General features: G+C 31.5%; 2 protein-coding genes across 2 annotated transcripts; one reads left to right on the top strand and one right to left on the bottom strand.

Moving 5' to 3' along the window:
• Positions 1 to 7,517: 7,517 nt before the first annotated feature.
• Positions 7,518 to 8,106, bottom strand: LOC117933161. The gene is made up of 2 exons (XM_034854555.1): positions 7,794 to 8,106; positions 7,518 to 7,717 (listed from the first exon to the last, which is right to left on the bottom strand). Exons 1-2 carry the CDS (start codon positions 8,104 to 8,106, stop codon positions 7,701 to 7,703), a joined length of 330 nt encoding a protein of 109 aa, XP_034710446.1. The 3' UTR covers positions 7,518 to 7,700.
• Positions 8,107 to 19,673: 11,567 nt separating this feature from the next.
• LOC117933160 (putative germin-like protein 2-1) lies at positions 19,674 to 22,711 on the top strand. Its single transcript, XM_034854554.1, has 2 exons — positions 19,674 to 19,805; positions 22,289 to 22,711. The coding sequence occupies exons 1-2, from the start codon at positions 19,674 to 19,676 to the stop codon at positions 22,709 to 22,711; spliced, it is 555 nt and encodes a 184-aa protein (XP_034710445.1).
• Positions 22,712 to 25,317: the final 2,606 nt, after the last annotated feature.

Here is a 25,317-nt window from a genome sequence, read left to right as displayed (position 1 = left end):
TCTTTGGATTAATTGATTAAAGGGGATGTAAACATCCCAAATTTGGAAAACTATCCTCCCCCATTTTGGAACTTGAAGAGTAACCCATTTTTTATATAATACCCTTCAATAATTTCATTATTTACATGTATGTTTTAAAAGAAAGGGTTGCTTTTCCAGAAAAAAAAAAAAACAAAAAACAAAAAAAAAAAACAAAAACAAAAAACAAAAAACAAAAAACAAAAAAAAACAAAAATGATGAGGGGATTTTTGTCCAAAATGAGTATTTTTTTTAGGTTGAAAAAAGGTGAAGGATTAGTTTTCCAAAGTGGAGATGATTTCGTTCCTTTTAATCGGTTATCCCTACTTCTTTCAATGTGGTCATTCACCACTTATTTACAACACTCCCCCTTAGATGACCACCATATTAGAAGAAAATGTCTCATTAAAACCTTGCTAGTAAAAAACTCTATGGGAAAAACTATCAAAGGAAAAAAAAAAAGTACAACATTCTTATACTTTAAGTTATTCTTGATATGTTAGGACTGCCTCATTAAAAACCTTATCAATAAAACCCAGCGGAATAAAACTTAGACAAAAGGAAAAAAGAATACAATACACTAACATTCTTTTATAAGCATATTCCCCCTTATGTCAATATCCTTGAGTTGACGCATTCCAATCTTGTGTATTAACTTCTTGAATGTTGAGGTTGGCAATGACTTTGTGAATAAATTTGCTAGATTATCACTTAAGCATATTTGTTGAACATCAATTTCACCACTCTTTTGGAGTTCATGTGTGTAAAAGAATTTTGGTGAAAGGTGTTTAGTTCTATCTCTTTTAATATAACCCCCTTTTATCTGTGCAATGTATGCAACATTATCTTCAAATAATATTATTGGGTTGCCTTGGATGGAGAAGAGTCCATATGATTCCCAAGTATGTTCGATCATACATCTTAGCTATATACATTCATGACTTGCTTCATGAATTGCAAATATTTCTAAATGATTTGATGACGTGGCTACCATTATTTGTTTAATAGATCTCCATGAAATAGCAGTACCATTACAATTAAACACATACCCTATTTGTGACCTAACTTTATGTGCATCTGAAAGGTATTTTGCATCTACATATCCAAGCAATTGTAGATTTGATTCCCTTGAGTAAAATAGACCCATATTTGTAGTTTCTCGAAGATAGCATAATATATATTTGATATCATTCCAATGTCTTCGAGTTGGAGTAAAACTACATCATGATAATAAATGGATAGACAAAGCAATGTCTCGGGGTGTACAATTGGCAAGATACATAAGTGCACCAATAACACTAAGATATGGTACTTTAAGACCAAGTAATTCTTCATCTTTTTTGCAAGGATGAAATTAGTCTTTTTTTTTTATGTCAAGTGATCAGATAACCATTGGAGAACTTAAAGGATGCACTTTTATCCATATAAAAATGCTTCAAATTTTTCTTAATGTATGTTGATTGATGTACTAAAACTCCATTTGGAAAATGCTCAATTTGTAGGCTGAGACAAAAATAAAAAATTCCAAGATCTTTCATCTTAAATAACTTGTTGTTCTTGTGATCTCTTTAGAAGTCCTAACAAGATTTAAGTCATTAACATATATTGCAATAGTTGCAAATCTAGTTTCTGATTTCTAAATAAAAATACATGGACATATATGGTTATCCATATACCATTCTTTTAGCAAGTATTTGCTAAGGCGATTGTACCACATGCGTTAGGATTGCTTTAATCCATACAAAGATCGTTGTAACTTGATTGAGTTCATGCTACAAGGCTTTGTATTATTTGCTTTAGGCAATTTAAATCCTTCAAGGATTTTCATGTATATATCATTATCCATGAATCCATATAAATATGTTGTAATAACATCCATGTGATGCATATTCAGTTCTTCTGAGACTGTCAAGCTAATTAAGAAACAAAATGTCATTACATCCATGATGGGAGAGTATATTTCCTCAGTGAATATCAAGTCTCTATGAGAAACCTTGTGCTACTAATCGCACTTTATATCTTATGATCTCATTATTCTCATTATGTTTTCATACAAATACCCATTTGTACCCAACAAGTTTTACATCTTTAAGCATTTAGACTACAAGTCCAAAAACTTCTCATTTTGTTAATGAGTTTAACTCTACTTGCATAACTTCTTTCTATGTTGGTCAATCATTTCTATGTTGGCATTCTTCCACATTTCATGGTTCAAGATCTTCATCATTTCTTATGATATTATAGGCCACTTGGAAAGTGAAAATATTGTTAATAACAATATCATTTCGATCCCATTTTTCTCATGTGTGTACATAACTTATTGACATCTCACAATTTTCAAGTTGTTATGCCTCTTTAGGGGATGCTTGTTCAATTTGTACCTCTTCAGGGGCTTCTTGTTCGATATGTGCCTCTTTTAAGATTATAGATTTATCAATTTTAGACTAATAAGTCATTTTGATGGCCTCTTCTAAAGTGCCAAGTTTTCCTTGTGTTCTCCTGTTCTAAGGAGTTACATCATTTGGGCTAACAAGTCTACCACACTTCAAACGCATCTAAATTCATCAGTTAACTATCCTATAAGGACATCAATCTGTGTTGGAGTATTTGCAGCTAGGATATGTGACTTTGTCACTTTCTTTATATCAATGAACGTATCTGGTAATTGGTTTGCAAGATTTTGCAAACGAATGATCCTTTGAACTTCTAGTTCACATTGATTTGTAAAAGGATCAAGATGAGACATAGTAAATGTATTCCAATTAATTTCTCATCGTTCTCCTGGAATTAGTTTTTCTCTCCCTAATAGCGGGAAAACACTCTCATTAAAATGACAATCTGCAAAGTGGGTTATAAAAACATATCTTGTCAAGGGTTTGAGATATCTTATGATAAATGGAGAATCAAAACCTACATAAATCCTAAGTTGTCATTGGAGACCCATTTTAGTGCGTTGTGTAGGCGCAATTAGTACTTATACTACACAACCAAAGATTCATAAGAGATATTTGGTTGTTTTCCAAGTATGAGTTGTGAAAGGGAAAATTCATGGTAAGTTCTAGGTCAAATACAAACTAAAGTTGCAGCATGCATAATAGCATGTCCCCATGTAAAAGTAAGTAATTTGGTTTTCATTAGTAATGGTCAAGCTATTAATTGGAGACGTTTGATAAAGGATTCTACTAAACCATTTTGGGTATGAGTATGAGCAACAGAATGCTCAATATTTATCCTTACTAACATGCAGTAGTTAATGATTTGAGAAGTAAATTTGTCAGCATTATCAAGATGTATTGTCTTGATTCGATAGTCTAGAAATTGTGCTTGTAATTTGATCACTTGTGTAAGGAGCCTAGCAAAGGCAATATTATGTGTAGAAAGAAAACAAACACATGACCACCTAGTAGAGGCATCTATTAAGATCATAAAATAACGAAATAGTCCACATATTGGATAAATAAACACACATATGTCCCCACGTATTCTTTCTAAAAAGATCAATGACTCGGATGACTTTAGTAAAAGATGGTCTAACTATCAATTTACCTTGTGAACAAGCAACACATGAGTATTCATTAGGCAATAGAATCTTTTGGTTTTTTTAGTGAATGCCAATGTGAGTATTCTATTAGTCGATGTATTATTGAAGACCCTATGTGATCTAGTATGTTTTTCTAAAGGATAAAAAAAATTGGGTCGTTGAATTTCTAGTTCACAACAACATAAGATTCAATAATCTTTATAGTTGTATGATCACAACACAAAGGAAAAAACTGAGAGTTTTCCCATTATAAGCTTTTGGCCAAAAATAATAAAAATGATGTAAAGATTTTCTACATTACCTTCATTCATGGTTTCAATATAATATCCATTTCTACGAATATCTTTAAAATTACTAAGAAAATTTCTTCTATATTTGCTAGAATATAAAGCATCATTTATATGGGATCTAGTTCCATTTGTTAGCATTAGGTTTGCTCTTCCAAAGCCTTCAACCAAGTTTGTAGTTCTAGATATGGTACTAACATTAGCTTTTGTTAATGTCAATTCGAGAAAGTATCTCATCTAGAAGAATTTTGTGTGTGGTACATAGTTTACAAGACATTCATCATCCTCATTCATTGTGAGACCCAATAACACATGGATTTTTAGATATAACTAATATTTAGAGAAAAAAAAAAACAAGGCATAATGTAAATAATGTTATAATAAATGTAATAACAAGATGTAAATATAAGACATAATGATATACTAATTAATACATAAAGTAACATCAATCAATGCAAGTATTTTCATCGTTTATTAAATAGTCGGTCTTTTCATTAGGACCTCCAAAGAAATCAATGTCATAGTAGGTTCAGTTCAATATGTCACTATCAATGAAATTCATCTCTCTCTCTTTTCCTTTTGCTTTTATTGATGCTTGGTAAAGGTCGGTTAAATGTTTAAGCATACAATAGGTACACACCCAATGCCTTTTCATACCACATCTATAACAATTGTTCCCATGGTTCTTGGGAGGTTTATTTTGTCTAAACTTCCCATTTTCTTGTTTTGCCTTAGTATTACTCCACTTCTGATGGTGCAATGAAGCTTCCTTTTTATGAGAATTTGAGGAATAACTACCATGAGAACCATAGTATCAAGGATGCCTTCCATGACCACGACCACATCCTTGTCCTCGTCCACATCCATGAGTTTGGACGATATTGCATTCACTTCAAGGAATGGTTTAGATCTAGTTGGACAAAACAAGTGATTTCTCATCAAAAGCTCATTATATTGTTTGGCAACAAGAAGCATGATATTAATTTGGAGTGTTTTGTAAATCTATTCTCTTAATATTGCTATTGGAGGAACACATTTGAAGCATGAAATGTAGTAAAAGTTTTTTTTTTAACATGTCTTGCTCTATGATTTTTTATTTTTTATTTTTTCTCTACATAGCCTTAATTAAGAGTTGATTTTGAACAATGTTGAGTTATATTCATTAACAGTTTTAAAATCTTACAACCTCAAGTGGATCTAGTCATTTAAGCTTTTAAGAGAATCACAATTTTTTAGTGGTCATATCTTTCCTTCAAATCACTCCATAGAGTAAAAGGATCCCTTACTGTAAGATACTTATTTTTTGAATCTTCATGGAGATGATGGTGAAGGAAAATCAACGTTTTTACACGATCCTACAAAAATCCTTGATTTCCTTCTTTGGTCATAGCTCCAAGATTCATTGCATCAAGATATATTTCAACATTAAAGATTCAAGATAGATAACTCTTTCCCAAAATATCAAGACCACAAATTTGAGTTTTGTGAGATTCAACATTGTCAAAGAACTTTAGAGATATGATAAAATAATATTATTAGAATCGGTTACAATAAATTGATAACATTAGTATAACTTTTTATTATAATCAAAACCAAATAATTTGCTTATAACTTCTTATAATATATAACATAATTTAAATGAACAAAATCAATAGTAATATAAATATTTAAAATTTATTCTATACAAACAACCTCAAGTTTAAGATACGAGAATTACATTCAGAGCAATTCATGTTAATAATGTGTTATAAAACAAAAAACAAACTAACAAAATATAAATTGTAAAATAAAATAAAATTAGAGGAGAGAATGAGTGAAAGAATATCAAATGACTTTCTTACTCAGGGAATGATCCTTACACGAGGCATGAGAAGCCTTTTATAAGCTTTCACCATATGAACTCCCATTCCTCATCTTTAAGATGAACAAATGGAATTTCGCGAATGAACTTCAATATTTTATTCAATATGGTCATTCACCACTTATTTACAATAAAAATAAAATTCTAATAAATCAATTAAATTTAATTATCTCATGATATAAAAACATCATAATTACTTTTATAATGAATAATTTTATAATTAAACAAATGTATATAAATTTGATCTAATAAATAAGTCAAACATTTTTAAACAAAAAATAATTACATAAATCATTTCCTTTTTTATCAAATGTATTCATGTAAATTTTTTTTTTTTTTATAGTAAAACAACTTTAATATGTAAATTATTACTTTTATTTTTTCTTAAACTTTTTATGGATATAAATTTTAAAATTTTTTATCAATATTTTTTATATTTCCCTAAAATTTAAGTATAGATAATTTCGTAAATTTAGATATTTTACTCATTCAGTAGAGGTTGTTGGGTTAATATAATAATGAGATGGTCAACTCACATTTAATATGCTAGTGACAAGAGGACCATCGGAGCCACGTGCGTGACAAATCAATGTTTTCAATTAATGTGACGTCTTATACTTTCCCGTATTGCTTAACACATCAACGATTGTATTATATAAGGATGAAAATATTGATAAATATAGAAATTATAAAAAATTATAGATATATCGATATTTGAATTTTATAAATATATCAAAAATATCGATAAAATATCAGTGAATATTTTAATAAAAATATCGGTGAGATAGAAGTTATTTAAAATTTATTAAAATAATTATAAAAACTTTAAATGATAAAATAAGTAAGTAAACATATGTTATAGTTAAAGTTATTTTGTAAATATAATTGATGTAAGTATAGTTAAACATAATATTTATCAAAAAATTTTAGAAAAAACTATCTCAAATCCCTTTAGTATATTTATATTCATTTATTTTTAAAATTAAAAATTACTTTTATTAAAATACGTTTTATTTCAATTTAAATATAAAAAAAGCCTTTTTAAGATTTATATAAAATATTTTATTTGAGATTTAATTTCTAAAATTTTAGTACTTGTGGTGACAACTTTTTTCTATTGACATTAATTTATTTAATAATTAAATTACTAAAAATTATATTAATAATTTATCTTATCAAATTAATTTTAATTTATAAAATATTATAACTTTGTTATTATTTTTTTATATTTTAGTTATTTTTTGAATAAATTTATATTTTTAATATTTTAAAATAAAAATATTCAAAATTAAATAAAATTAAAAACATAAATACAAAAACATAAGAGTAAAGTGATAGCAATTTTTTAAAATAGGATTAATGAAATAAATGATGATACGTTTAATATTAAAACTATAATTTATGCATATATGATTTTTTTTAATGTTTATATTTTTATATTTAATTATCATATAAATGGTATAAAAAAAAAAGTCTTGTTAAGAAAATTATAGTAATGGTTTTTTATACTTTTATTAATCAATTAAATAAAATTTAAAATAAAGCAATTAGAATTAATTAATTTATTCTTTTAATAATGAACTTTAACATATTTATGTTGGTTAACATATATTAACAAAGGTGGATTTGGCCTGGCCTTCAACCCAAACCTTTTGGTCCGAGTTCTGTGGTGATATTTTTAAAATTTTGCTGAAAAATGGACTGCCCAACTTTTATGGAATATCATCGTGTCGACTCTCCCCGATAAGTGAAATATCTACTATATTTCACGAAATTTCAAACCATACTTATATCCACAGGCTAGCAATATATTGAAATCGTTCTCTTGTTTTATTGGTAGTGGAGTTATTGGAGGTTTCTAGCTCCCACATAACACAAGGAGATAATCAAATCTCAAACATGAGAAAAATTACACCCCATTGTACAAAGTACATGAACATATATAATAGTACTTCAAACGTGATTCATACGAAGCCGAGTAGGGTGTCTTCCTCATGGAGTGGTGATACCTGCAGAAACCAATCATCAATGTCCTCCAAAATATGAAAAATAAATAAAAGCCGTAGAGAAGTAACTTAAACTTACTCCCACACTTGAATTTGCGAGGCACTGTCCTTCCACACCCTTCAATTTTCTTAACCACGTTGTCAACACCAATGACCCCAATGATGGAGGCGGTCTTGGGAGTGACGTAGGGGCACACACACTCCACATGGCTCACTCGAACGCGCTGGCAGCAGTCCGCAGATGGGCTGCGCCCGTAGATCACTGGCCTGCAAGCGTTAACCAGCAGGTTCCTCTCCTCTTTGCACTGGCTGGGACTCGTGTCCGCACTTGCCATCTGAACATTCCCCCAACCGCATACCACCAATGCAGCCACCACCACTGCCCCCCTCATGCTTCTCACCATTTTTTTTTCTTTTTTCTCTACAATTATCATATTAACACTTCGGAGGAGCTGCTCCAATATATAGAAATGAGATGGGACCCAAGTGGATTTTCTACTTGCCGTGTCCATTACTTTGCGCAGAAAGTCTATGGCCTCCCGGGTGGTGTTCAAACCAGAGGTTGTTGGGTTTAAGCTGCGGGTACAGACTCATATCCATAAGACTGTAACAATGGAGACAATGTCACTTTCATGATGACTATGAAGAACTTTCTCTACATGTAGTCTTTATTGATTGTGGAATTAATTTGTCTCTAGGTGTTGGGCTTTAGTTACCATCTCCCAAAATTCACGCCAACCCCCCTATGAGACCCAACTCAGCTGCATGCATGTGACTTTTCCCAGGGGTTTCTGAAGGGACGTGCTCATGTTTTGGTCTCACTGAGATTATGTATTAAATAATTTGGCTGGCTATAATATTGTTTGGAAAATCTTGCAGTGTTCTTTTAGTACGCACACCAAAACCTGGAATCAATAAAATGTTCGGGATTCAATCCTTCTTAGGTAGAGCAGTTGCACTTTATCTTTGTAGAGCGGTTTTCAAAATTAGAACCAAATCAATCATTGAACCGAAAATATTATCAAATCCTAATTCATTGGTTGTATGGATGATTCAACAATAATCAAATCTAATATTAATATGCAATATCATAAATATATAATTTATATATTATAAAATTTAAAAATAAATATAATAAGGAAATGCCATAGCCAAAGAGTAGAGAGAGGACATGATTATTATACCAGCGGCGTTTGTATCGTTAACAGTTACACAGAAGTCCCAAAGAATCTGAGGAAATGCCATAGCCAAGAGTGCAATGCATGCAAGGGTGTTAACTACCATCTTCTTCATGTCTATGCAATGGATTCTCAAAAAAACTGAGGAAAGAGCAACAAATTTACTACTGCAATGAAGTTCTATGTTGGATACAACTATTTTTGCTATGGATTAGCATCAAAAGTACCTTTATATATTGCTTGATAGATAATAATGAAAGCTTTTTTGTCTTTTTTCCTCATATTTTTTAAAAAATCCCTTTGATTTGGGGACAAAGTGGTTTCATCCTATGGTTCTTTATGGTCTTCCATATCTCTTAATTACAAAGCAAAGTTTTTATCTTGATACTCCAATTGTATTAATTATCTTTGTTGAGTTGCAAACCTTGAAACAAATACATCCCACTTGCCATATTTTTCACATGCCTCTGATACAAATTTGTTGGGCATTCAGAAACTTTGATCCTAATTTGTTGGAGTAATATGGTTAATAGAGAAATACAAATTTATTGTATTCCACCACTCTCTTATTCAAATATTACAAAATCTCTTATTTAGAGTTACTCACACTTAACAAAATAGAAACTCCTAATAATAACATATGAAACCTTCCATGATTTAACAAGTCAAAAATAGAAACTAAAATAACCAATCAAAAATAAAATATTCTCTTCATTTTTAGGAACTAAATCTGATTCCATTATTTAGAAAGTTTCTAAATCAAGTTTAACTTTTCAACAATACTAACTATTCTAATCCAAATGAAAAACAAATTATGTAAATTACCAAGTCCTCAAAGTTTGTCTTAGCTTGTTGATTTCTACAACCATTTAAATATTGCACGTATACAAAAAGTAACAACTTAATTAATTCAGTCTTACTACATAATTAATTATTATACAATGCATGATGTTATGCTGGTTGATCGATGTTCGCAAGATCCTTTCAATTTGTAAAATCTTTGTTTAATAAACCAGTGTCTTGTTGAGATATTAGGAATGTTTTCCTTATATCATTCTTTCCTTATATTATTTAGTGTTGAGATATTAGGAAAGTTGAGATATTAAGAATATTGAGATATTAGGAATATTGAGACATTAGGAATATTGAGATATTAGGAAAGTTGAGATATTAAGATATTAGTTGTTATTTCCTTATATTACTCTTTCCTTGTATCATTCTTTCCCATTCTTAGAATGGTGATTGCCCTCTATATATACTCTGTACATGATTGAATGAAAGGACAAATGAAAAAAACTACCATTTATCAATTTGAAGATGGTATCAGAGCCATGGAACTGAAATCCTGGATATTTTGTCGCTATGGTAGTCCGATAGCGATCATCCATCATAATCCGATAGTGATCATCCATCCTAAGACAAGCCCTAATATTGATAAGTCAACCTTCAAATGCACTCAATGCAAGAAGACTGATCCCACCAGTCTGGATATCCCACAATTTCAAAGCAACGACTCTTGGTATGACCAGGAAAACAATGAGGAACCGAGGGTTTGAACCATGGACCTTTAGATCATGTTTAGGCTATCAACACTTTGTTATTAATACTAATAATCGTGATCAACGGAATAAGGATTTCAAGAAAACCTCGACTACAACTGTTGCCGATATAAAAACAAAGGCTAATGTTGTTGAGAAAGCCTCTGCATTGGTAGCTGTTACAGATCATGGTGGTAAGTTTTTAAATACTTTTACACGTATTATTAATAGTGCATGGATAATTGATTCTGGTGCTACAGATAATATGACTTTTGATTCTAGACAGGTTTCACCCCTTAGACCTTCCCTATAAAAAGTTGTTTCCACAACCAATGGTAACACAACCCTAGTCATTGGGGAAGGATCCTTAACTCTTACTGATACTTTGAATTTGGATTCTATTTTAGTTGTTCCATCTTTAGATTACAATCTTTTGTCAGTTTCTCAAATCACTGCAGCCTTATCTTGTATTGTAATTTTTTAGCCTGAATTTTGTGTGATTAAGGACATCCAAACAAGATAGACGATTGCTTGTGGTATTAAGCAGGGAAAACTCTATTACTTGGACTTGCAGTCAAATGATTCAAATAAGTTGCAATAAGCCTTGATGGTAGATGGATCTAAGGGGGAGAAGAAAAAGTCTGAAATTTGGTTGTGGCATCGACGTCTGGGACATGCTTCATTTGGTTATTTAAAAAAAGTGTTTCCTAGTTTGTTTGCAAAGAGTGATATTTCTGGTTTCCATTGTGATATTTGTGAATTGGCTAAAAGCCATCGTGTTTCGTTTCCGTTAATTTTGAACAAAAGTCCTTTTCCTTTTATGGTTATACATTCTGATGTTTGGGGCCCATCCAAAGTCCCAACTTTGAGTGACTCACATTGGTTTGTTACTTTTATTGATGATTGTACCAGAATGACATGGTTATGCTTGATGAAGACCAAAGATGAAGTGAACTTGTTGTTTCAAAATTTTCATAAAATTATTGAAACTCAGTACAATGCAAAGGTTCGGGTTCTACGTAGTGATAATGCTGGAGAATATCAAAGTTCTAATCTTCAAAAGTATTTGGAAGGACATGGCATAATTCATCAGACTACTTGTTCCAATACACCCCAGCAAAATGAAGTTGTTGAACGAAAAAATCGGCATTTGTTAGAGGTTGTTCGTGCTTCCTTGATAGCAGCAAAAACACCGATATCTTATTGGGGAGAAGCAATCACATCTGTCGCATACTTGATCAATCGGGTACCTTCCAGCTCAATTAACTTCCAAACACCTCTCCAAGCTCTTACTAATGTCGTAGTTGCCCCAACTGTCCCAAATCTACCTCCTCGTGTTTTTGGTTGCGTGGCATTTGTGCATCTACACAAACACCAATGCACCCAGTTAACTTTCCATGCATTGCAATGTGTGTTTGTTGGATATGCATTGCACAAAAAGGGATATCGATGTTACCATCCTCCAACTCGACAAATGTATATTACAATGGATGTGGTGCTTCATGAAGATTCGATGTATTTTTCATCTGAGTCTGAACTTTAGGGGGAATACCATAAGGACATTCAGACTCTCGATTATGATTATCATATCTCTGAGGAGAATGAATCTGGACAATCTGAACTAGTGAACCAGGAAGCGGGTGAGTTGGATATGAGTAGTCAACAATTTGGGTCCGAAGATGTCTTCACTGAAATACCAAACCAATCGTCGTCTGTTGAGGGTGTTCTTAATTTGGAACCTGATCCATTCATGAAACGGTTACCACATCGTTATAATAGAGGTATTCCTAAACCCACATATGAACCTGAATTGTCTACCAAAGTCAAATATCCCATGAGCAACTATGTGTCTAACCATCGTTTGTTTGAATCAAATAAGTCATTTGTAAATCAATTATCTACTGTAGCTATTCCTAACAGTGTGCAGGAAGCCTTAGCTGATCCAAGGTGGAAAGCAGCCATGAATGAAGAGATGAAATCATTGCAGAAGAATGAAACATGGGAACTCGTAGAATGTCCACCAGGAAAGAAGCCAGTTGGGTGTCATTGGATCTATACTGTGAAGTACAAGGCAGATGGTAGTATTGAACGATTTAAAGCAAGACTGGTAGCAAAAGGGTACACTCAAACTTATGGAATTGACTATATAGAGACATTTGCACCTATAGTTTAGATCAACACAGTTCTAGTATTACTATCTTTAGCTGCAAACCTAGATTGGCCATTACAACAGTTCGATGTGAAAAATGCCTTTCTGCATGGCGAGTTATCTGAAGAAGTATATATGGATCTTCCACCAGGATGCATGGTGTCAAAAAAGCAATGTCAGAAGGTGTGCAAATTGAAGAAGTCATTGTATGGGTTGAAGCAATCCCCCAGAGCATGGTTTGGAAGGTTCACAAAGTCAATGAGAGCTTTTGGCTATCGTCAAAGTAATTCAAATCACACTTTGTTCCTGAAAAAACAACATGGTAAGATTACGGCACTCATTGTATATGTGGATGACATGGTAGTTATAGGAAATGATCCTGAAGAAAGAAAAGCTCTGCAAAATTATCTATCTAGAGAATTTGAAATGAAATATCTAGGTCCTCTAAAATACTTTCTTAGGATTGAAGTTTCTCAATCAAGTGAAGGAATTTTTCTATCTCAAAGAAAGTATGCCTTATATATTTTACAAGAGACTGGAATGTCGGGATGTCAACCTGTTAATACACCAATAGAAGAAGTCTGAAATTGTGTGTTGAGCCTAATCAAGTATCAACCGATAAGGGAAGATACTAAAGACTTATGGGGAGATTAATGTACTTAGCTCATACAAGACCAGATCTTGCTTATGCATTGAGTGTAGTGAGTCAATACATGCATAATCCTGGAGAGCAACATATGAATGCAGTCATGCATATTTTGAGGTATTTGAAGAATGCTCCTAGGAAGGGAATTTTGTTCGCTAAAAATGTTAATCATCAGAGTATAGAAGTATATACTGATGCTGATTGGGCCAGTGCAGTGGATGATAGGCGATCTACATCTGGTTACTTTACCTTTGTAGGTGGTAATCTTGTGACATGGAAAAGTAAGAAGTAGAATGTCGTCGCTCGTTCAAGTGCAGAAGCAGAATTTAGAGGTATGGCTCTAGGACTTTGTGAGGCATTATGGCTAAGACTCCTCTTACAGGATTTAGGTTACCTATCTAGGCAACCAATCCGATTGTTTTGTGACAATAAAGTCGCATGTGACATTGCTCATAATCCAGTACAACATGATCGTACAAAGCATGTCGAGGTGGATAGATTTTTCATTAAGGAAAAGTTGGATGATAAGATTGTGGAATTGCCTAAGATTCGATCAGAAGATCAATTGGTCGATATCCCCACCAAAGCTATCTCAAGTCAAGTGTTCTCAAAATTTTTAGACAAGTTGGGCATGTGTGACATCTATGCACCAACTTGAGGGGGAGTGTTGAGATATTAGGAATGTTTTCCTTATATCATTCTTTCCTTATATTATTTAGTGTTGAGATATTAGGAAAGTTGAGATATTAAGAATATTGAGATATTAGGAATATTGAGACATTAGGAATATTGAGATATTAGGAAAGTTGAGATATTAGGATATTAGTTGTTATTTCCTTATATTACTCTTTCCTTGTATCATTCTTTCCCATTCTTAGAATGGTGATTACCCTCTATATATACTCTGTATATGAACGAATGAAAGGACGAATGAAAAAACTACCATTTATCAATTTGAAGATGTCTATATGATGAACTTATATGAATTAATTCATATTTTATGTAAGTTTTAATGAGAGAACCCAAAATGGAAGATTTCTTTGACTACAACTAATAATTTTTTTTTAATATTCCAATACAATTGAGTAGAAGAAATAGAAGAGTTCAACATATAATTGTTTGAAGTCAGCTCCTTGGTGGGTCCTTAGTGCTTGGTTTGTGTCCGACATCCCATCATTGAGATAAATGAAAAGTCAGTGAACAAATCAAAGCAGAGGGAATCGGTTAAATGAAGAGTCAAATTGAACAATTACTAATGATCTTGCCCATCCTGGTCCAATTTAATTTCATTGACGTACTTTTAATTGAAATGATTTCTTTAAAAAGTGTTTTTGGGAGTGTTTTTGGGAGATACACTAGTAAGTGCTTCTCAAGAAAGCACGAAAAGTCATTTTTCAAAAATTTTAAAATATTTTCTAGTATTACCAAATATCTACTTAATTTTTCTCTAAAAGTACTTTTGTATTAGAAATCACAAGTACTTTTGTATTAGAAATGATTTTGAAAAGCTCTATCAAAGGGAAGTCCCTTGAGCAACTTGAGTTGCAAAGTTTCTTAAATAAGTAGAACTAGTCTTATAACCTTCCTTGGATCTCTTCTAATTACATATCTCAGTTCTGGCAAAATATTAACATATTCTTCACCTAAAGCAACCTGGTAGACGGCATGGGACGTGATCAAAACTACTATAGCATAATAAATAAACCAAAAATAAAGATCTTATATATCACAGATTCACAGACCTGTTAGCCGGCTAGAGGTAACTCAAAGGTTATCCAAAACCATGATCTTGGTAATCCAAAGTGTAGGCAATGAAAAGGAGGAAGCTTTGGCTCTCTCTCTCTCTTTGGATATGGAAGAAGACTAATTGAAAGTCATTAGGAAACTCTAACTCCTAAGGGGGAATTTATAAGGTTGCCTACTAGGCTTAAGTGACTTAAGCCCATCAAAGCTTAGGTCACTTAATCTAGCCTAAAATAGGTCCTCATTAATTAATCAACCATATCAGACCATTTAATCATTCAATTGGCTCAATCCAAAGACCTCGTTTACTATTTCATATGTAACCTTGCATAATTACTAAAAGTCCCTTATGCATAAGAGTGAACCTTGAGTCAATCCAACCCTTATAAATTGTGTCATCCTAGTATATGAGCTCAGAGTAGGAACCACTAGAAACTAGAATCCAATTTTAAAGTTTATTCAACATTCCATTATAGAGAATCAACTACACTCGAATAAACTACATAAATAATAACGACACGGAGCTTGGGCCCATGGCCTACTATCCACTGCATGCAAATCCCTTGTGAACTGGTATCTATAATCTAACAAGATAGTACTATCATCTATCAAGATTACCTCTACAATCCTTGGGTTACAGATCTCACTTATTATGTGATCAATTAACACACTTTACCTCAAAGGAGCAACATATGTCAAATTCATGCTAAACTTCTATTAAACATATGGAACTAAAACTAGCTTCCATACCAAGGTTTTTCCTAAGTTATAAACTTTTTTTAATAAATAAAATTAATTAAATAGATATTAAATCTCTTATAAAGATTAGAAAATAATTCCTGACTTGTCAAAAGTCAATTTGAATAATGCTTTAATATGAAAATTAAGCCATGAAATATATAAATATGTTTGATAAAATGGCTTACTATAATAATTTAATTTTTTTTTAAAAAATTAATAAAAAAATAAAAATAATTAATTTTTTAAATTTCTCTTCTTCTCCCATATTTAGGATGGATATATTAATTTAATAATTTAGAAAAAATTTCAATTCATTTTTGTAAATAACCTCAAATAGTTAGGAGTATGTTTGGTTCTAAAAACAAATTCCAAGTTTGTTGCACTATAATTAGGATTTCGAAAGAAGAAATCATTCTTTTTTTAAAATATTTTTAAAATACGACCATTCCAAAATAATAAAAAAAAACATCTTCAATTTAAGTATTAAAATTATAAAGACGTCTTTAATTTAAATATTAAAGTTATTTTTTCCAAAGATAATTTCAAAATTCAACTAAAATTATCTTTTTTTTAAAACAATTTGTTATCTAGTTTTTCTAATTTTTAATCACCCTTTTAAAAAAAATATATTTTTTAAAACTGTTGATTTTTTATTTTTTATTTTTTTTTGTAAAAATCAACTTATCAAACAACTAATCAATGACAAAAATAACGGTTTCAATTGATATATCGGTAACTTGATTTATGGATATATTGGGATATATTGAGAAATATCAATGAATATTTTGATACAAAATATATAAAATTTTGAGAAAAAAATGAAAAAAATAATACAAAATAATTGTTACTCTTAAATAATTGTTGTGGAATTCCCATGTATCGGGGAAATATGGACATTTTTAACCATGCTTGTAAGGACCCATCCCTGATGACACGTGGCACGCGATCCTATCCGGAGTATCCCCATCTGGATTTCCCCAAGAGTACACATGGCGCGCTTCTCCTATCCGGACTTCCTAAAAGGAGAAGCACACGGCACTCACAAATAACACATCTGGACGACCGCCATAACACATCCGGACGACCGCCATAACCTATCCGGATATGTTTATCCGGATCATTGACAGAAGTAAGCAAGTCTTGCACATCATCACAACAGCCTGTCATGGCCCACGTTCCGCCACCTGCAGAGTGAAAGGACAGGAATGAAGTGATGGCAAGTCACTTCCCACGATCTCTGACAGTCACTGCGCCTCCCATATCTCTATCAGCCGCCCGTAGGGTGATGATGATTCTGCCACCACCTAGTGGCATCATGACAAGCCAAAATATCTCCCTACCATTAAAGAGGGAAACAGTGTTTTTGGTACTATATATATGAGCCTTCGCACAAAGAGGAAGGTAAGCTTACAATACCTAGTAAAAGGTCAACTGATTATTCTCTCTAACCATGGCTGACAAAACCATCGGAGGGTGTGTCCAAACACCCTATCCGAACGCCTTTTGCAGGAACAGCTAAACCAGAAATCTATATTGGTTGAGATCGTACGTCCATCCATTTGGCAACTACGTGGATCATCAGGGACGCGAGGCCTCAACAATGCTTACTACATAATTAATTATTATACACACCATGATGTCAATTAATACATAATTGATGATCGCAAGATCGTTTCAATTTGTAAAATTTGTGTTTAATACCAATTAAAATTGACGGAGGAGAAAATGTGAAATCTCAAGATACGGATACGGATGGGTTTTTGTATAACTTCATATATAAATTAACCAGTGAACTTATATATGAACTAATAAGAGAGCTGGATGAGGAAGATTTCTTTTACTACAACTGAGTAAAAGAAATAGAAGAGTTTAACATCTTATATCCCAGTGAGATATCTACCCAACAAAGTTTTCTAAAAAGACAGGATCAGCTGAGGTATATATTTCTTTAGCTCCTCTTGGGACTATTTAAGTCTGGGCGTACACATCGTGGGTCCTTGGTGCTCGGTCTATGTCCGGCATCCCATCATTGATATAAATTAGCTTAATTTGTGTCATAGCCGCTGCAGTGGGAATGTGTTAAATGAGTTGCAAAGTTTCTTAAATAAGTAGAACGAGTCTTATATCCTTCCTTAGATCTCTTCTAATTATATATCTAAGTTCTGGCAAAATATTAACATATTCTTCACCTGAAGCAGCCTGGTAGATTGCATGGGACGTGGTCAAAACTATTATATTATGGCAGACCTGTTAGCCGGCTAAAGATAACTCGAAGGTTATCCAAAATATTAATTAATACACAAAGTACCCGATCAATTAAGTAGCTTCTTTGTCAAATTTTGACTTTTGCTTAATTAATATTATGAGACTGGTTCAAAGTTGGAACATATCAGAGACTCTTCATCTATAAATAGACAATCAGGTAATCCTCAAAATTGCAAATCATAGAAACTCTAGCTACCATAGTGTTGTGCCAGCGAAAGCTTTGATGCCAACAATGTTAGTTCAAGAACACAAAGATAAAACAATCACACATATGGTACACGAGGTTTTAACGTGATTCGGCCAACCATGCCTACGTCCACGGATGAGAGAGAATGATTCCACTATACAATAGAGAATATTACAGAGGATAGAACTAGATACAACTATTAGGTTCCCGAAACATCCTATGTTTCCCCACTCCTTGTATCCATACCCTACTACGAGCTCTCTCGCTCCACCGAGTACCTCCCGTTCTTCCTCACATCTCTATCCACCCCGTATAGTCTCTACAAGTCCATCTCCATCTCATAACTTTTTCCCCTCATGACCTAAAATATTTATAGAGATATTTTCAACAACCTTCCTTATTCTATAAGGAAGTCTAATATTATAATAATATATCAACTTAGAAATATTTTATATAATATTCTTTACAAAAAAAGAATCTATACTAATTAGGAATTTGGGACACTTCCTAACAATCTCCACCTTGGACCAAATTCCATAAAGTTAATCTTCAATCTCTCCATGACACAAACCTTTTTGTATCATATCACCACGAAAGAGCAATCGACTCCACCTGCAGTGAAAATTCCTTTTGTTTTCATCTTGTGTGCTTTGTGATCTTTTACTCTTCCAGAAATCTTCAACCTAAGCTCTGATACCAGTTGTAGGGAATTAAACCGAATTCCCAACCTATGAGAAACAAAAAAAATAGAGAAAACACATGCCAAAGAAAAACAATCACACACACAAGACAGTGTTTACGTGGTTCGGCAATTTGTCTACGTCCACGGAGTTGCAGGGATATCACTATTATGAGGGAAAAATACAGAGTACAACCATAGCGGCTACAATATTTTCTCTCTATATGCAACACGACAACCACACCACACTAAAAAATCCTAATTACCAAAATGTGGTTCCACAATGGGCTAAATGGGCCTAACAAGCCTCAGTAAAACTCCCATTAAAAAGCCATGCAATATTATTCGGATTGGGTCACCAAACCGGATCAAACAAAACTAGACTCCACAAAGCCCAACACATAGCACTCCATTGTATAAGTAAAATTCCTTGCTCTTCCATCAGAGATTACTCGGAGAGAATTCATTGTATAACATGAAGAAGATAGGAGCTAACACCCTTGCATACATTGTACTCTTGGCTGTGTCATTTTCTGTTGCCTCTGCCTCTAACCTCAGTCCTCTTCAAGACTTCTGTGTAGTTGTTAATGATACTAACGACTCTGGTAAAATACTCATGCTCTCTCTATTATTCTTGTCTAGACATGATATATTCTCATCTATGTATACTGATCTTTCCAAGGATACATTAGTCCTAATATAATTGGTGCTTTACAGTGTTTGTGAATGGGAAAGGCACGGACGATGAACCAAATTCATCAATGCTCACCTTGCTCCTGAAGAAGTGATGCAGTATACCCAACTCCTCCAAGAGTTCTTTTTCGCATTCCGCTATGCAGAGATGCCAGGGAAAAAGGCCTTCCATGAGCTCCAAATTCGGGAAGCCAAAGCTTGCAACGCCAAATGATTTCTTCTTTTCGGGGCTTCGTGTTCCAGGGAATACATCAAACAAACTTGGGTCGATGGTCACACCATCAAACGTGGCACAGATACCTAGACTCAACACCCTTGGTGTCATGCCCCATGACCCACTCCAAGGGCGTGACGGTCATTTCACACTTCAAACCCGAAGGCTTACATTGTAACCTGACCCAAACACTTATCTTGTAATCGGAAGTTACCAATTACCAAGTACCTGTTCAAAGTAGCGGAACAAATCTAAAATCCTCAAAATTAAATTTCAAAACTAAAACATCCACTATCCAAAATCCATGGTCCAAATATTTGCAAACTTAAATAATTCAAGTACTAGAACAAATTTCAAAATCTCCAAAACTCAACTTTGATCTAACATAAAATTTGAAGGATCAATATCCAAATAACTTCCAAATACCAAAAGATCCAAATGAACACAACTAACAGTTAAACAAAATCCAATATAAAATCCTAAGTCAAATTCTAATGATGACCATTCCTCAGCCTAGCCATCACTCCTCACCCGAACTAAGGGAACCTGAAAAGTAGTCAACAAATGGGAATGAGCTCACAGCCCAATAAGGAACATTAATGCAGTCCATGGATCAAACATTTCAAACTCACTTGCAAAATAGGAGATATTGTAATCAATCATTTTCATAAAGCTGTGAGTAAATTTTTTTTTTTTTTTTCCAATACATTCAAAATTTCTAACTATATGCATTTATTTATGATTCAAACAATTTCATATCAAATTCAATCAGAACATTCCAATAATTTATTTACTCTAGTCATCAAACATCAAAGGGTTGCCCAGTTAGGTGGGACTTTTCAAATGGGTGACTAGCCTCAAATTGTTCCTTTAAGGTGGGCGGAACTAAACACTACTAGTACTAGTAACCTCTAACCGAAACCCCTAAAGGCTGGGGTTCAAATCCATTACATTCCCCGCCAAGAAATGTAAAGGTCAATTATTATATCCCATTGACAAAGGCCAAAAGCCAACTATTATATCCCGTTGACAAGGGCCAAACAAACCAGAGTCAAATATTTATTTCATTTATTCAAATTTACAACATATAATATCTCCACATTTATTTGTCAAAAACATAATATAAAATTCTAACATACTTTTCATGTAAAACAGGTTTGATCCATACATAAAACGGAATATAACTCAAACGTTTTCAAATAATGTATATATATATATATATATAAATTGTTTAAAAAAAAAAGAATTTAACAACTGTATTAATTTTCCTTACCTCAAAAGAAATCCTCAAAAACTTTGGAGAGAAAAATCTTGAAAATCTACTCTTCACCTAACAAAATATAAGAGAAATAATTATTACTATTTATCTAAAATTATAGGTTTGACAATCCTAAAATTTTAGGTATTCAAATTAATTTTTTCTTTTTTTTTATATATTTATGAAAGATAGTTTAATCTATTCATATTTTAAAAATTAATAAATTTCTAATTCATATAAAATTGAATTTATTTATTTATTTATTTATTTTAAAATTTATTTCTTGGGACACAACTTAATTAAACTATAATTTATTTCAATAATTAATTTCTATGTTATTTATTAACTTACGCTCATAATTATAATATATATATAAAAAAAAACTTTACTTCCTTTTTATTTAAAACTTCTATTCTCTCATTTTTATTTTTATTTTAAACATAAACTTTATTCCCAACAATACTCCATTATTGTCAACAAAATAATAGAATATAACCACCCTCCATCCGTATACACCCACATACCCACATATATATATATATATATATATATATATATATATATATATATATATATATATATAGATATATATATATTTTCATTCTCCAATTCCACCGGTGTAATCCTTAAGCCTTTCTCCAATTCCACAGTGCACACGCGTCCTCCATTTTTATTTTTATTTTCCCTAAAAGTTTAAGAATTTCCAATTTCCAACAATAAATCAAAATCTTAAATTTTCACTATTTTGATATTAAAACGAAATAATAATAATAATAATAATAATAATAATAATAATAAACTAACCCTAATCTAAATCGAAATCTTCATAGGAATCTTTTTTTTTTTTTTTCTAATAAAAAAACTTAAGATCTCCCCAATTCCAATAATAAATCAAAATCTTAAATTTTCACTATTTGATATTAAAACAAATTAAAAAAAATAATCTAACCCTAATCTAGATTTAGGGTTTTTAAAATATATATATATATCTAATGTGCTTGAAATTAACTAATGAATCTAAAATAATAATCTAGGGGTTAAAAACTTATCTATAAAGGTTTGTTCTTCAAACTTTGAAATCTGACCTCAACTTCACGTTCTCTGGAAACTTTTCTGCGAACAGGAATACGATTCAAAAAAAGAACAGGAAGAAGAGAATTTTCTATTTATACTTAGGGTATTATTCATAAAATTACCTTTTCACCACTCTTCCATTTTATTAAATTAATTAATTAATTAATTTAATATCATTATTAAGAATTTCCTAAATTACCCTTTAAAAGGAAAACTTGGGCGTTACACTTGGCGTTTCCCGCGCTCGGGTTGACTATGTGCCATACGGTCTCAACCTTCCCCACACCCACCCGCGTACCACAGAGATCCTCACTGTCTTGGAGGGCACACTTTATGTGGGCTTTGTCACCTCTAACCCTGACAACCGCCTCATCTCCAAGGTCCTTTACAAAGGAGACGTTTTCGTCTTCCCACAAGGTCTCATTCACTTCCAGCTCAATGTGGGAAAAACAAACGCAGTGGCCATTGCTTCATTGAGTAGCCAGAACCCAGGCGTGATCACCATTGCAAATGCAGTGTTTGGATCAAAGCCAGCAATATCAGCTGACGTTCTCACGAAGGCCTTCCAAGTGGACAAGAATGTGGTTAACTATCTTCAATCTCAGTTCTGGACTGACAACCACACCTACTAGGAGGAAGGACTCACCATGCAGATCCAGCTACTCATTATAATACCATAAATAGATTGTTTAAATATGCAACCATCAAGCTTTGCATATCCCTATGAAAATAATTATATTTAATTTTCATCATTCAGCTATCCAATGAATTTCTTTTTTTTTTTTTTCTCCTAAAGGTAAAGCTCCTGTACCTTTAAACTAATTATCACTGGATTAATTCAAAAGGTTAAAAAGCAATAGTAATAACTTCTGGATAAAAAGAACAAACTTTTATAAAATAAAATAAAAATAAAAATAAAAAGTATTATTTTATGTATCTAAAAATTACTTTCACAAATTTTAAAAGTCAAGACAGTAAAAGCATAATACCTGATTTTAAAATATAAAAGGTTTGGTGTTTGAATGCAACTCCTATTTTTTAATTTTTAAAAATAAAAATTTATATACAAATCATGTAAGAACTCTTATATAAAAATAAGAAATTTACATTCTCTACTTAAAATGTTTTCAAAATTTTAAAATATGAGAAAATAAAAAAAATATTACTTTTAAAATTTTATAAAACATTTTTAATTGCATATAAAGTATTTATCTCCTGTTAAATGCCAACAAAACAATGAAACAAATGGTAGTGAGAAGGGAGGTAAGATTTCGAAGTTATGCACAAGTTCCAAAATAATTCATGTTATAGACTTTCGAAAGATAATTAGAATTTTATGTAATTTAAAGTTAAAGGTATTACCCATTCAAATGAAATGCAATACATATATCATTAAAAAATGTATCTCGTATTATCTTAGTTCAACTTAGACGTGCATAAGGCAACAAACATTTTGGGATTACATAATATCATTTAAAATATGAAAATACGAATTATCATTTTGTATATATTTTCAAATGAGTACAAGAAATACAATTTTCCTTTTATAAGAATGAGGTTGATTAGGTTGAATAATTCAAATTAGACGTCATATTCTATTGGACTTAGGACCGAATATTTTTAAGTTTTGATTTTTTTAGCAACTTGATCTAATGTGTACCCTAAGAAAAGTGGAGTGGATACCATTGGGATTTGTTAGTATATTTTTTGGCAAGGTTTTCATACAATGGATTTGTATGAAAATATAAGATTTTGAAACCTCATGATCATATTAGCTTGTCTTGAAGAGCATAATTTATTGAAGAGAGTTTTAAAATTTTAAATATTTCATACTATGAAGTCATTTCATATGTAATGAGAAAGATCTTTTGCATATTTAAACTTCTGCATAAAGACCTTCTGAACTATGTTTCCAACTCATTTTCTCTTCTTTTTTTTCTTTTTATCATTCATCATGAAGACTTGATAGGAATATACGGATCACCAAGGTTATCCAAATCAAACCCCTATTACAACCAGATCACCATTATCCTTCGTCATTTGTAGAAATTTTCAATAAATATTAATAAGAAAATCATTTTTTTTAATAATAATTAAAAAATTTGTAGTTCTGCATATGCTATTGACGAATATGAGAAGTTGAGCCATTTACTTCATTTATTGGAATTAATTCTTCTCCATATAAAATTTTTTAATCTCATGGTAAATGTTCATAATGAATAATTGTTATTAAAAACTATTATATCATCTACATGCACCAAAACAAAATTACAATATTTAAAGAAATTATCCATCTTTGGCTGCAATACTGTTGGTGCTTTTTTTAATCCAAATGCTAATACTAGCCATTTATAATGTCTTATGGGCATGAAAATTCCGTCCAAAGAATTGAATCTTTATCTAAAGTTTTGTACTCTAAGCAAAGACATTGAGATGGAATATCATATGCATGTAATACATTTAACAATTGATTTTAAGTTTTTGTTCTTGAACATCGTATCTTGATGTATTTTATGGAAAAATTTACCTAATTAAGGATATAATGGATGTGCAAATATTTATTCATTTTAATAAGTTCTTTTTCTTTTGATGCCACAACCACGCCCTTAAATAAAACCAAAGCAATTGACTCATTTTTCTACTTTAATAAAATCGATTGTGGGTTTGTTTACTATGGGATATTCTTCTTTACTTGCTATAAACATTTATATTTGGAAATTGTGTTTGTCAATGTAAATTGCTGCAAAAGATTAAAGACTTAAGGCATTGGGTAAAACTTAATATTTAATAGTTAATAACTTAAGTTGATTTTAAGTTAAATTATACTCAAATTATTGACTTAAAACTTGTTACTTAATTCTTACTTTAAGTATTAAGGCTATTTAATAAAATTAATTTAATTTTTTTTCTAAATCATTAAATTGATATATTTATCCTCATAAATTATAAGTAGAGCAAATGATCTTGAATGATAATGAAGGTTGTGGAGTAGCAAAAGAAATTGTGTAGGTAATTATAACAAATAATGGTAAAAAATTAAAATAAAGATATGGACTTAAGAATAAGTTAATTGAATTTATTTATTAATTATAATTATTTTTTACTTTTAATTATATCATTAAGTTGTTTTATCAAACATACTTAATTTATTTACTGACTTAAATTAAGTTATTAAATCACTTTAAATTATTAAATTAATTTATCAAACACTCACTTAATATGTAGTTAGATGTAGTTA

The sequence above is a fragment of the Vitis riparia genome, chromosome 16 (assembly GCF_004353265.1).
Source record: "Vitis riparia cultivar Riparia Gloire de Montpellier isolate 1030 chromosome 16, EGFV_Vit.rip_1.0, whole genome shotgun sequence".
Taxonomy (NCBI): domain Eukaryota; kingdom Viridiplantae; phylum Streptophyta; class Magnoliopsida; order Vitales; family Vitaceae; genus Vitis; species Vitis riparia.
The sequence above is the reverse complement of the archived record's forward strand: the minus strand, read 5'-3'. Positions and strand labels throughout refer to the sequence as shown.

What these genes read in the sequence shown, in the direction of transcription:
- LOC117933161 (XM_034854555.1), bottom strand. Translation starts at nt 8,106, where the DNA reads ATGAGGGGGGCAGTGGTGGTGGCTGCATTGGTGGTATGCGGTTGGGGG.
- LOC117933160 (XM_034854554.1), top strand. Translation starts at nt 19,674, where the DNA reads ATGCAGAGATGCCAGGGAAAAAGGCCTTCCATGAGCTCCAAATTCGGG. An exon ending in CAAACAAACTTGGGTCGATG is followed by an intron (nt 19,806 to 22,288) that starts GTCACACCATCA and finishes ACCCTTTAAAAG; the next exon opens with GAAAACTTGGGCGTTACACT.